The 12,877-nt window shown below is 52.1% G+C and overlaps 7 protein-coding genes across 7 annotated transcripts; 2 read left to right on the top strand and 5 right to left on the bottom strand.

The window, feature by feature from the left end:
* Window positions 1-727: 727 nt before the first annotated feature.
* On the top strand, window positions 728-1,399 carry PODANS_6_7640 (uncharacterized protein; the record flags this gene model as incomplete). Its single annotated transcript, XM_001910651.1, has 1 exon — window positions 728-1,399. One exon carries the CDS (start codon window positions 728-730, stop codon window positions 1,397-1,399), a length of 672 nt encoding a protein of 223 aa, XP_001910686.1.
* An 832-nt stretch (window positions 1,400-2,231) lies between these two features.
* PODANS_6_7630 (uncharacterized protein) lies at window positions 2,232-3,929 on the top strand (the record flags this gene model as incomplete). Its single annotated transcript, XM_001910650.1, has 3 exons — window positions 2,232-2,436; window positions 2,497-3,484; window positions 3,536-3,929. The coding sequence occupies 3 exons, from the start codon at window positions 2,232-2,234 to the stop codon at window positions 3,927-3,929; spliced, it is 1,587 nt and encodes a 528-aa protein (XP_001910685.1).
* Window positions 3,930-6,937: 3,008 nt separating this feature from the next.
* On the bottom strand, window positions 6,938-8,359 carry PODANS_6_7620 (uncharacterized protein; the record flags this gene model as incomplete). The annotated part of the gene is made up of 1 exon (XM_001910649.1): window positions 6,938-8,359. The coding sequence occupies one exon, from the start codon at window positions 8,357-8,359 to the stop codon at window positions 6,938-6,940; it is 1,422 nt and encodes a 473-aa protein (XP_001910684.1).
* Window positions 8,360-8,769: 410 nt separating this feature from the next.
* On the bottom strand, window positions 8,770-9,711 carry PODANS_6_7610 (uncharacterized protein; the record flags this gene model as incomplete). The annotated part of the gene is made up of 5 exons (XM_001910648.1): window positions 8,770-8,829; window positions 8,893-9,190; window positions 9,260-9,399; window positions 9,483-9,559; window positions 9,702-9,711. 5 exons carry the CDS (start codon window positions 9,709-9,711, stop codon window positions 8,770-8,772), a joined length of 585 nt encoding a protein of 194 aa, XP_001910683.1.
* A 386-nt stretch (window positions 9,712-10,097) lies between these two features.
* Window positions 10,098-10,691, bottom strand: PODANS_6_7600 (uncharacterized protein; the record flags this gene model as incomplete). Its single annotated transcript, XM_001910647.1, has 1 exon — window positions 10,098-10,691. A coding segment is annotated over one exon (594 nt), but the record flags the coding sequence as incomplete, so codon positions are not given.
* Window positions 10,692-11,119: 428 nt separating this feature from the next.
* PODANS_6_7590 (uncharacterized protein) lies at window positions 11,120-11,302 on the bottom strand (the record flags this gene model as incomplete). The annotated part of the gene is made up of 1 exon (XM_001910646.1): window positions 11,120-11,302. One exon carries the CDS (start codon window positions 11,300-11,302, stop codon window positions 11,120-11,122), a length of 183 nt encoding a protein of 60 aa, XP_001910681.1.
* A 325-nt stretch (window positions 11,303-11,627) lies between these two features.
* PODANS_6_7585 (uncharacterized protein) lies at window positions 11,628-12,746 on the bottom strand (the record flags this gene model as incomplete). Its single annotated transcript, XM_001910645.1, has 3 exons — window positions 11,628-12,201; window positions 12,353-12,483; window positions 12,648-12,746. The coding sequence occupies 3 exons, from the start codon at window positions 12,744-12,746 to the stop codon at window positions 11,628-11,630; spliced, it is 804 nt and encodes a 267-aa protein (XP_001910680.1).
* Between the last annotated feature and the right edge of the window lie 131 nt (window positions 12,747-12,877).

Genomic DNA, 12,877 nt, shown 5'->3' with positions numbered 1-12,877 from the left:
GTTGGCTAGACGGCAATCATGCACGTCATTTCGTTCTTCTTTGGCGATCCTTCATAGATTGAAAAACAAGGCGGTGCCGGTGGGTAAAAGATTTTATTAGGTTCAATCATCCTCTGTCAAGAGTTTTGAAAACTGCATGATGTTTGATGTCGAGTCCATGGAGACGTTGGCAAATCGGGCGGGGTGTTCCGGTGGCTCGTTCGTCGATTGATGCCCCATAACTTGGAAGCAGGGGGCGCTAGCATTAGTGAGATTAGCGAGCACGCCACGAAGCTCGGGCCACCGCTTAGTTGATCCTCACTGCTCCATTTTCCAGTTCCCGTCCTCATGCCTTTCCAGCTTTCCAGAGTTTCCGAAGTGCCCGTTTACATCACAGGTCGCATGCCTACCCGAGCTCCTGCCCGAAACACCGCCGCAATTATCCAACTAAGGCTTCTCCGATATTGCTCTACAATTCAAGGTCGAAACCTGCCCACCGAAATTTCAACAAATGCATTGTCATACTTGGACCCACAGTGTGGACAGAGGGCCTTTGTGTTCGACAGTGACATTGTCCTTTAATTGTCTTGATGTCGGAGTCTTTGTCTTGAAGTAAGACTATCAGATATAACATCGCCCAGTCTGCCTCCATAAACTGGCTACCTCCTACTAACTCATTCACCAAGCGCCGCCAGATACGGTAAGTCTTTCAACATAACAAGGTAACAGCACAACAGATCTTCTCAAAATGGCCGACTCTAACCAGATGGACAGCCGTCAAGACATCATCCCAGAAACCGAATCCCACGAGTACCCTCCAGGCTGGCCCATTCCCAAACTTCAAAACTTCGTCGTCACCGTCAACCTTGACTGTCGCATTGACCTCAACTACCTAGCCCAACGGGCCCGCAATGTCGAATACAGACCGCGTCGCTTCAATGCTGTGATCATGCGCATCCGCGATCCACGAACGACAGCACTGATCTTCGCAACGGGCAGAATGGTTGTCACAGGTGCCAAGAGCGAAGCCCTGGCTCGCCTTGCCGCTAAGAAACACACTTACGCCCTCCAGAAATGTGGCTTCACTCCGAAATTCCGCGACTTCACTGTCCAGAATATCATTGGCAGTGCCAATGTTGGCTTCAACATCAGACTTGAGGGGTTAGCCAACAAGTATGTCACTGTTGGCGCCTCTTTTGTCCCCGAGATTTTCCCAGGCTTGTCTTTCAAGCAGTATCTCGGCTATCGAGCAGATGGGACACCTCGCTCCTGTCCAACCCTTCTCATTTTTACAACCGGAAAGATCGTGGTCACCGGTGCCAAGACAGAAGAGGATTTTAGGGCCGCCTTTGCTCGGGTATATCCTCTGTTCTTTGACTTTCGCTTTGCCAGCGACCCAAACAGCAAAACACAGGTGTAGCAAGTGAGCACGCCAACTCTACACTAATATCTGTACTATGCACATAGAAACAATCTTCAGGCATCACTGGCGGGCCAGTGGCTGCTTACTACTAATTTCAAATCTCACCTTGCCATAATGATAGAGGCAAGATAACCTAGACAAAGTAAGATACCCAGGCAAAACCCAAAAATAGACTAATGTTTTAATCCACTCCCGTTCCATTGTTCCCTCTGTTTACTGACCCTCTCGCATGACAAAGCCTTTGATATCCTTCTTAACTAAGCAGCATTGCTCCTTATTCCGAACACCGACACCTGAACCACCCCCTGCTCTTCGGTCACACCTGTCCCGGTCCCCACGTAACACCGTTGCATCCCGTCACCCTCCCGCGTTCCCCAAAATCCGCCGTCGGCCGGGCACGGCAGGGCAGACAAGCCAACCCCGCATACGTCGGAGGAAACAACTCCAAACAGTTGACTTGGCATGTCGGTACATAGGTGCCATTTAGGCGATACTTGGTAGTTAGCGATTTGATTCGCGGGATCGGTTCTCTAACAAAAATATGCCCGACCTGTAGGATCGTCACGTTATCGAGGTGCAAGATGCCTTACCTACAAGGCAGGATTTGAGCTCGCAACGTATGGTGGAGGATCCGCTTGTTGATCAGGAAGGGGAAGATGATACGGCAGGATGGGGGGAATGCATGTACCATACCCGGCTGCCGGGTAGTTGGAGATTGTTGGGGGTGATGAGGTATAAGTAATTGATGACCCTGCCGTGAAGTTTTCGTTCTACCGGATATCCTCACCACAGCAGAGCAAGACAGAGAGCAGCAACGACCATCACGAAGATGGCCATCATCGGCGCCAAAGAAGAACATGCCGACCCTCGGCTCACCCGCATTGCGCAGGCGGATGACATCCCCTGGTACAAGAAACCCAACCTTCGCTTTCTGTATCTGATTCTTGTGCCGACTGGCCTCGGGGTGGAATGGACCTCTGGGTTTGACAGCTCGATGATGAACAGTCTCCAGGCTGTCAAATCATGGACTGACTGTACGTTACCTCTTATCCCCTCTCCGCATCCCTTACACTGACGCGGTGACCCCCCGATAGACTTTGACAACCCAACCTCCTCCCGCCTCGGCCTCCTCAACGCAATGTATTCCCTCGGCGCCCTCATGGCAATCCCCTTCATCCCCACCATCTCCCAGTACCTCGGCCGCCGCCGCACAATCCTCATGGCCTCCCTCATAATGTGCATGGGCGCCGGCCTCCAAGCAGGCGCCCGCAACAGCGACATGTTCCTCGCCTCCCGCTGGGTCCTCGGCTTCGGCATCCCCTTCGCAATCGTAAACGCCTCCTCCATGATCGGTGAACTCTCCTACGCCAACGAACGCGCGGTAATGACATCCCTCTTCAACGCATCCTGGTTCGTCGGCGCCATCATCGCAGCAGGGACAACCTACGGCACCTTTCAAATGGAATCAACCTGGGCCTGGCGTCTCCCCAGCCTGTTGCAACTCGTCCCGAGCGCGTTCCAACTCGGCTTCATGCACTGGTGCCCCGAGTCACCCCGCTGGCTCGTCAGCCAAGACCGCGGTGAGGAAGCGTTTGCCATTCTGCAAAAATACCACTCTGAGGGTAAAGACGGGGACGAGTTTGTCAGATTGGAATACGCGCAAATTCAATCTACCATCGCGGCGGAGAAAGAACTTGCCTCGCGGTTTGTGTGGGGGGATGTCTTCCGTGACGCTGCCATGAGACGTCGTTTCCTCCTCGCAGCGGTAGTCGGGTTTTTCACGCAGTGGTCAGGGAATGGGTTGTTGAGTTTCTACATGAAGAAGATTCTGGCGTTGGTGAACATTACGGATAATAGGACGGTGCAGCAGGTTATTCTGAGCAATACTTGCTGGGGGTTTATCAATGCTGTGCCGATTGCGTTGATCGCGCCGAGGTTTCCGAGGAGGAGGATGTTTCTGATTTGCACGATTGGGACGGCGGTGGTGTATGTTGTTTGGACTATTGCGAGCGCGAGGGCGACGATTGAGAATAGTAGCGCTGCGGCCATACCGGTGCTGGTGTTTATTTTTGTTTATTCGCCGTGAGTATTTTTGTATCCTGACATGGGAGATTTGACTGACATTAGGGGTAGGTTCTACAACATTGGTTGGAACGCCCTGGCATACACGTACATGGTTGAGATCTTCCCTTATCAACAACGCGCAAAGGGTATCGCGGTTGAGCAGTTGACGGTCCGATTTGCGGTCTTCTTCAACACATATGTCAACCCCATTGCGTTAGACGCCATTGGATGGAAGTACTACATTGTGTACTGCGTCTGGATTCTGATCGAGATTGCTACGGTGTATCTTCTCTTCCCTGAGACACACAATCGCACACTTGAGGAACTCAGCTTCATGTTTGAGGGCAAGGAGATGCAGGACAAGATTCAGAAGAACGTGGACAAGGTGCTCGATGTGGAACTGGAAGGGGTGAAGAGGAGGTCGTCGAAGGATGGAATTCAAGCTACTGACCAGAGAGTGTAGGTAATCTCTGAGTCAATGCACTGTGACACGGCAATGGGATTGTATTGAAGCAACAGCGTTCAAGAGTGTGTCAAAATTAATCCCACGTTATACCACGCCAACAGCGTACCTTTCCGGGCATACATTCTTCCTCCCAATGATTCCCAGAGGCTTGGTCAGAGAAGTGGTGATGGTTAACAGTCAAACCTGTCTCCCCCCCCCCCGGCCCCCCACACCCAAGATCTTCAATTCCAAGTCCTTTGTCGTTTCGGGAGTACGTTGATCCCGGCCGCAGAGCAACAGTCTCGGATGTCCGTGTTCCGCGTGCTGCGTATTACTTACTGGGTTCATTGAGACTGTACACCTTACTCTCCTGTCACAGGTCGTAGGTAATGAAACCGCAGTCCAATGGCCCTTGTTCTCCTTGCTCCTTTGGCATCGGCATCAAGTAAAATTTCGTCCCGCCATACAATGCCGCAAAACTGACGTCACATAAGAGTGTGCATCCATCGAAAAGTCTCGTCGTGAAGGAACAACTCAGTCATTGATCCTCCAAAATAGCCGAAGCTTTTCAAAGGTGCCTGCTGCATCCAGGGGCAGAGATCCAGTTCCGGACGGCTGAAAAAGGAAGGCGACGCAGGGATGAATATGTGTTTTTGCTCCCCTGTTGGATGCTTATCGTCTGAGTTCGGGTACGGGAGCAGTCGCCACGGATAGTTATCTTCCGAGTCCAGCAAATTGACTTCAGCGTTCTCGTCGTCATGAACAATGATGTTGACCGACTCCAGGGAAGGGAGGCAGGCGGTGACTAGCAGATCTTCTATCTGCCGGGAGCCGAAAGCATGGTGGTTAACAGCGGGCTAAGAGCAGCTATAACACACTGTCGCCTCATAATCATTGGAGTTACTGTCCCACCAATAGACGGCGGGGCCGCCTTTTAGTGATATAGTCGCGAATTCCTCCTCGTAAGATACCTGGACGCACCTCCAGTCCCGGCATTGAGTCTCACCTGGCTCAGGTCCCTCATCCTGTTCATATGCCCAAAGGCGAAAAGCAAGCTGACGAACCCCAATGAGAAGGTTAGAGCCAGGGAGCACAAGTGGTGGTATCCTGAAAAGGTCTCCGAAGTGATCCTCTATCACAAGTGCTTGTCTTACACAGGCCACGTCTCCGGGGTAATTCTCGTAGGCGCGAACTAACACCTCGAGGAGGAATATGTCGTTCTCGGTATTCGCGAAAACTGTTTGGTTATTGTATAAGTGAAAGGGTAATGTGCTTTGGTGAGCCTGATGCAGTCTTTCGACAAGTCTTTTCGCAGTAAGACATACACTTGCAACTTCTTGCAACTGACAGTAACGAGACCCAAACCAGGAGGGGAGATCTGAGGGTGTCACCATGTTCTGATATTGGTCGAACGTCATGAAAAGTATTCGCTTTCGGAGAGACTTTCTGAACCGGATACCATCTCGAAATCGGCGATGGGTGAGGAACAGGAATCGCGCGACGGGTCGACGGACATTGTTGAAGAATTGGCACAGGGCGTCGGTGGCCTCTTGATGCTTCTTCTCTTTTCGCTGACTGAACAAGGGCTACAAACTGGTTAGAAAGGCAGCAAAGAAGTGGATAGTAGGGACATCCAGAGTCCTTTCATGGCTATGAGCTCCTCAAACATGCAAAACTGTATGTCAGGGGGGAGTTTGACGAAGTATTCGAAGGTCGTGATGGTAGGAGGAGTAACATCTTCAGCTGGGTCGGGGTTGTTGTTGCTCGTGGTGGCTGAAAAAGAGTCGATTGAGCCAGAAACAGCCATGGGAATGGCGGGCGTCGGGCATAGAGCAAAAGAGTAGGTAGGTTCAGGAAACTACGCTGGTGTTGGGCCTCGGGTTTGCTAACGCCTCGTAGGAAGTCGCTTAGGACGAGGACAGATAACACAGAGGTTGATGAACGCAAGTGTGGGAAGAAGACTGCGGCAAAATGTCGTAGGCTACCTACCACGTGGAGACATCATGTGATCCATTGTCATGTCAACTGTCGAATGCTTTCCGGATAAACGAACATATTGCACCAGAAAGGGCGGAAACTGGGGGCGGATGACGTGGTCATCTCAGGAATGATCGTTTGCCATGTTGTCTAGGTATATTTCCTGACCGCTGACATCCCAAGTCCACGATGCTCAAAGTACCCCGGTATAGACACGCTGTTTGTGCAAAATATGAACTCCGCCAAATGCAAAATTAACCATCAATCTTCTTCTCCACCCACCGTTTCAGATCCATCTTCCACCGAACATCTCCGTTATGCTACTCGGTTGAACGGCGGGGCTTTCCTTGAGGCTGATTAATAACACACAAGTGAATGGTCAGAAAGAATGGCTCCTCCGGTGATCTCTCTACTGGTAATACGAACAAGATATTGCAGTTTCGAAAAAGAGAAGACAGTTGGTACGCGTTGTGGAGGGTTACTACCACTGGAGGCCACCGCCTTCGCATCACTCTTGGTTTTGCGAAAATACGGCGAAAACACACTCCGAGCCCACAAACCGAGCCCACACACCGAGCCGACCAGAGCCTGCAAAGTAAACGTGGAAAGTGACATGGAAAGATGATAGTGTGTCGGCTATGGAGAAGGCATTGATATTAGTCCGACTGCAAGTCTCCTCCGCAACTTCCATACGAGTGGACTTTGAGACAGGCTTTCTCTTATTGTGGTACCATATTGTATGCATAACTTGCCTTGGGGTTAGTTAAATGCGGACCAGACACCAAGGCCTTCAGCTTTGATGAAAAGAGAAGGCTTTCTCAAGTGGAGGGGAGAAATTCGATGGCAAAGTTTGCTGGAGACTTAATCATTGAAACCCTGTCTATTTCTATGCCGCGGCCATCTTCAACCCCACCTGCAATGCTCCAGCAAACCCCATTAATCATACTCTTCCCAAGTTAGTACAAGCCACCAGGGCCGGAAGATTGACATCTCCCCCTTCAATCCATACGACGATCCCTCGATCTCTAATCCACAGCCTATCGACGCTTTCATTGTCGCCTCTTCTTGGGTGTACCATGCGGCTTCAGATCCGTCTTCCAAGGAAGTAAGTCCGACCCCTCTGGCACCCATCTGAGGTATCTGAAGCTCAGATGGGGAATTTTGTCTTTCCACACCTTGAGAAGCTGACTGTCCATAGGAAACGATGCTGCCCAATCCAGATCGAAAAATGGCACTGTGACGAAAGCGTGAAGCAAGACGTGGAAGTCAATAGGAGCAAACAGCTCGACCAAGGATCCTCCGATAGACTGAAAGGTTTGTGGAGGCTCAGCCCCCACTGTGCTGAATCGTGAGCTTTTGCGATTTCCTCTATGTCGGTACATTGCTGTAGCGGTCGTCACCCAACTATCTCCGAACACCAAGGCTGGTTCTTGCGGGCTCGGACCTGCCAGGGCCCGCCAGGGGGCGTAATCAGAGCCGAGTGAACCCGGCGGTGGAATCTCGTTACGAACAACATAGTGTATGCTTTGGAGGGCAGGAAGCCAAGCGGCAGCCAGTAGTACGTATTCCTCCGGCCAGGTGACCTTGAAATGTCCTCCCATAACGCGACCGCACCTGTCACAGGGCACCTTCTTAAGCCAATCGCTGGAATCGTAATCTTCCGAATCGCTTTCCGAGCAAGAGCTATCAATGTAATCCACCAGATCACGTTGCCGTTTCGGCTGGAAATGCCACCCTAGACACCCGCCATCGGTCAGCTTTGACACCCAGCCCGGCACAGCCAAGCGGCGGACGCCCTTGAGAAGATCTGCACCATGAACCATGGGGACCGGACTTATCAGACAGTCCGTCAGCTCTTCGTTGATGGTGTTCGCCGATCTGAGATGCAAAACACGGTCTGAGCGGGGCTTCTTTGACAGGACGAGGATGTCGAAATAGAACAAGTCATCCTCTTCGTTGACGAGAATAGACCTGCCACCGTGCAGGCCAACTGGCGTCTTGTTTTGTTGGTGAGTTCGGACTACACGCGTTGCGAGCGAACATGTTTGGGCAATTTGCGGGAGACGAATGTGATGAGGGATGGCGTTTGGGATATACTCTCGTCCGCGCCGATCTGTGCGCTTGAAACTTCCGAGAAGGCTCATGGTATCATGAGTTACAAAGTCGATGCCCTGTGCAAAGTTATGCCTGAGCCCTGTATCCATCCTCTCGTCTGGGTCAGAGCTGAACAGTGCCTTTGCCAACGTTCTGGGGAAACCGGTTAGGAAGTGCACTGCTGGGCCACGTCCTAGGCCTTCTAGGTCGAGCAATTGTTCGAAGACGCACCACTGTATCTCGGCGGGGAATTGACTGAACAGCTCAAAGGTCGCGGTTGGTTTAGTGGTAGAGCTGAAAGATGTGTTGTCCATGGCGAGAGACAAAATGTCAACCATACCGGAGAGGGCATCGTCTTTTGTAGATGTTCCGTCCATCGTTGATTGTGTTGATGGCGGGTGCTCCGTGGTGGTTCGTCTTCAGAGAAGCATTTCGAGTTGGCCACGTCGAAGCAGAGGGAGGAGGTCCAGTCAAAGTATAAACAGAGGAGGGAAAGCGAAAGGAATAGCGGAAGGGCGGCAACCAGTCTGTCATGGGGTACGGCTCGTAGGTTCAGACGAAAAGACACCGAATTGAACATGCAAAAAGGCGGAATCGCAGGTCAAGACGACAGATGATCCAAGTCCCCTGCACCTCTTCAACTGCCTCGTAGTCAGCCGCATTGTCAAACAGTGGCGACCTTCTTCTGGAATGAGCACATGGACTTGGATGCTAGCGTTCGAAATTGACGACGAGGTTGAAGGATTCCATCTATACAACTCCAACCAACTCCAACTCCAAACCTTCCTTACGCCTTGGATTCCGCAAAGACAAACTCCTCCAGCTCCTTGTACGCCTTTTCCAGATCCTAGACACCCAGAACGTTAGAACCTCTCTTTGCAACCAAGACAGACTCACACCCTGAACCTACATCGTTGACAATGATCTTCTCATGCACTCCCGGCACTTTGGCATACTCGAGCTCAACCTTGGCCTGCTTTAGCCTCTTCTGGATGCTCTCCTCGCTCTCGGTGCCTCTCCCTCTCAGTCTCTGCTCCAGCGCCTGCTCGTTAGGCGGCGCAATGAAGACATACCGCGCGGGGTAGTTTTGCGCCTGGATCTGCTTCACGCCTTCGACCTCGATATCAAGCACGGTGACCTTGCCCTTGGCCTTTTGCTCTTCGATCGTCTGCTTTGAGGTACCGTAGTAGTTGTCGCCAAACTTGGCGCTATTCCGAAGGCATTAGTCAGCTTTCTTCCTCCTCTCTGTGTAGATCTTTGTGCGGCGGGCGTGTTACCTCTCGACGAACCCATCAGCTGCCTTGAGCGCCTCGAACGCCTCCTTTGTTACGAAGTGGTAGTGGACACCATCGGTCTCACCGGGGCGGGGGCCACGTGTGGTGTGCGAAACGGAAAGAGTGAATGTGTCGGGGTGGTTCTGAGTAGACGGGTCATGTCAACATCGTCGGTCTCGTGGTCTCGTGCTGGGAAACTGTTGCGCGTGGGTAGGGTAGGTCATACTTGGAACAAGCGGCCGTAGAGAGTTCCCTTTCCGACGCCGGAGGGGCCGGAGATAACGATAGGACGAGAATCAGGGACTGTTTGTCGAGGAACATCAGCGGTGTTCGTCAAGGTGCGCATGCCCCTCGAGATTTCGGATGGTTCGGAAATGGCGGGGCAGAAAACGCGGAAGGCCGGGTTCAGCGCTATCAGGGCAAGAAGACGAGGAGAGGAACTGACCTGGAGCCATTGTATGTACAAAGCGTGAACGAAGGACGTTGAACGAAGATCGGGAAAGCTGCTGCAACGGTCGCATGGTCTGGAGAAAGAAGGCGCCGTCTGGAAATTGGGCCACTCTGACGAGGGTTCTGCCCAGGCACAAAGTTTGGCGTGCATAACTGCCCCACTCAATTGGCTTTCAGGGTCTGACTGTTCCTGAATGACGACACCCATGACTTTGAGGATGACATTGTGGTATCTGAGTCACAGGCACCTCACTTTTCTGCTTTAATGCGATTACATAACATAAGGGTTCGTTGATAGATTAAACATCGTACGCATTGTCAGCAAGCCAGAGTACATCTGACCCAATCTCGCCCAACCCTACCCCTAACCCTCTCCGCCAACCCCCCAACCTTACGCCTTCTTCTCCTCCCCCTCCCCCTCCCCCTTCTTCTTATCCACCATATCATCCGGATACTTCTCCCAGGCCTCCCAATTCCCACAAAGATTCATCCTAGCACTCCTCGTCCAGATGTGCCTCGCCCCCATCCCCTCCCAATTCAGCCCTCCTTCCTCAGGCCAGTCATCAAACGTCCCCGCCTTGAAGCTCATCATCTCCCTCCAGCTCCCATCTGGCAGAATTCCCTGGTGCATAATCCTCACGCCGCACTTGGGACAGAAATAACATCTCATTGTGTTCCCGCTGTCAGTCCCGTGCTCAAACACTGACAACTTCGCCTCCAAGTCCACGGGTAAGGGAAAGACTTGGTCGGTGGGGTAATAAACAGAGGTTCCAAACGCCGAGCCTGATTGTTTTTGACATGTTCGGCAGTGGCAATGTGCCATGCCGGAGGGGGTGCGGGAGGGGGTCGTCATAGTTATGTAGCCGCATTCGCACGAGAGCGTGAAGCCTTTTCCTTGCTCTTGGGATTTGTCTGGGGAGGCCATGATTGCTGATGTTGATGTTGGTGAGGGTTTGGTGATGCTCAGCGGTGTATGGGCCGATTTCTAGCAGGCCTTATTATATCGAGCCCAGGAAACGACGATGAATTACGCAAGCGGCTCAAACAGGAAGATAAACACCGTTTGCGTTAGGTGAGCATTCTGCTCGAGTTCAGCAAAGGGCGCGTCAGATAAAGAGCCGTGTGTCACAACGTTACGGCTTGGCGGGCATAGCGCGGAGCAAAAGGGGCAAATGCGGGGGGACTGGTATCACGTCATTGGGAATAGTCTCACTTCGGGCAAAGCGATATATTGCTGGCAGTCTTCAAGCGTTCTGTGGGGGAGACGGGTTCTCTGCGGTATCTCCAAAGATCATCTAAACAAATGCATCCCGTAATATATATATACGCCCAATAAACAACACAAAAGAGCTGGCTGGTATCCATCTACCCATAAAGCAACCTCCTGAACACCTTTTATAACCCGATATGCCCCTAGCAACCTGCGTCACAGACCTTTAAAATGTTCCAACGCATCCCTAGCCCAACGATAGATAATGTCCTGACGATCCAGAGAGGTGACGAAGTCATGTGCAGATGCATGCCCGAGCTTGATGACGCCGGCCCAGGTCTCCCACGCCCATCCAAGTTCCGATGATGCCCACTTGAACGGCCCATACTCCTTCTTCCAATGACTAAAGACCTCCCAATACACTCTAAACGCCCGCCCAAGCTTCGATAATGCCCGCTTGGGTCTTCAAAACGCCGGTCCAAGTTTCGATAATGCCCACTTGGATGGCCCGTATGCCTCTTGCGGTCGCGGACAGGACTTTCAAAATAACCTCCAATGCATCAACGCTGACCCAGCCTTCGATAATGCGCAATCGGATGCTGATCATGCCCGCCAATGGTGTCGTTTGCATTTGTCTGCGCCTCGCCGAGTTTCAATAATGCCCACTCGGTTAGTGATGACGCCTGTTGGGTGTTGGGAAAGGCATAAAGCCTATGGCGAGCTCCTCCCACGACGACCCGGATGCTTAGTAGCGAAAGATTTGAGCCGTCCGCTAAACGCCTCGATATCTTCAGCCTCGGCCCCAACAACACCGGTGCCCTTCTCCCTCCGCTTCCCAAGCAAACTCCCAGCCATCTCCTCCACATTGATATCAAGGAAAGCCGGTCTGTGGCGATCCCTGCCCTCGGAATCAACCTCCTCCAAGACTACAATCTTCTGCTGCCCATACCAGGTATGCCATATTTGGCCAACCGCCTGCACCATCCACACCACCGTCATGACCACGGCCCACAACAGCGCGAAAAACACCATAAACCCAGCAACAGTGAGTTTATCGCCCACCTCGCCAACCACCCACTCCACCAACTGCTTGAACACCCCAATCCAATCTGTGCCCGTTACAGCATTGGACCCACCCCTCCGCTGCCTCAACCAGTCCACCCCCAACCTCCCAACCTTCTCCTTCATCCCAACATTTCCCAAAACCATCCCAGCAGGACTACCCCCCTGGCGCTCACGAACGGCAACTTTGGGCTTGGCCACGCCCGTCTTGCGCTCGGGCGAGCTGCTGACAAATGCGCGGACAGGCGTCGCGGGAGGGCTCACGCGTGCGGGCAAGACTCGTTCCCCTAAAAATATTAGAGTTTCTTTTTAAAAAGAAAAAGAAAAGTAACAAGAGAAAAAAGCCAGAGTCAAAAATGTGTGGGGAAACTTACAATCTTCGTCCCGAAGCAACTTCACAAAGGAGTCCCTGGGGGCAGGGATTCGCCCTCATAACCTCCACCCTCTCCCTCTGCACCCTCTCCGCGTTCTCTTTGGCCCGGGCCAGGTCAGTATGATCGGGGTTCTGGCATTCAAGACTTGTTAGTGATCCCAGGTTAGGGAAGAACAAGGGAAGATTGTGTGGTGAATGTGATGGATTGGGGTGGGCTGAAACTGAAAGATCAAACAGTCCAAGGCACAGAGCGACAATCATGTCGAAGATGTCAGTAGCTTGGGTGAAAAACTTACAACTCCAGCCGCAAACCACCACGCACCCGGGTGCCAATCGAGTGTGTGAGGGCGACCGGGGGCGCGCGAGGTGGCGAGGAAAGCATTCGACGACGACATTTCTGCTGTTTCAAATTTCGTTTGCAAACGTTCAAAATGAGGTTTGCTGGGATATCGTGATGTCAAGTGCAAGAGAAAAAAAACTCAAAGGAGAAATCCAAGCAAGTCTTAAGAAAAAGGTGGGTGGGCTT

The sequence above is a fragment of the Podospora anserina genome, chromosome 6 (assembly GCF_000226545.1).
Source record: "Podospora anserina S mat+ genomic DNA chromosome 6, supercontig 2".
NCBI classification, from domain to species: Eukaryota; Fungi; Ascomycota; class Sordariomycetes; order Sordariales; family Podosporaceae; genus Podospora; species Podospora anserina.
Note: the sequence above shows the minus strand (reverse complement) of the source record. Positions and strands in the feature narration are given on the sequence as shown.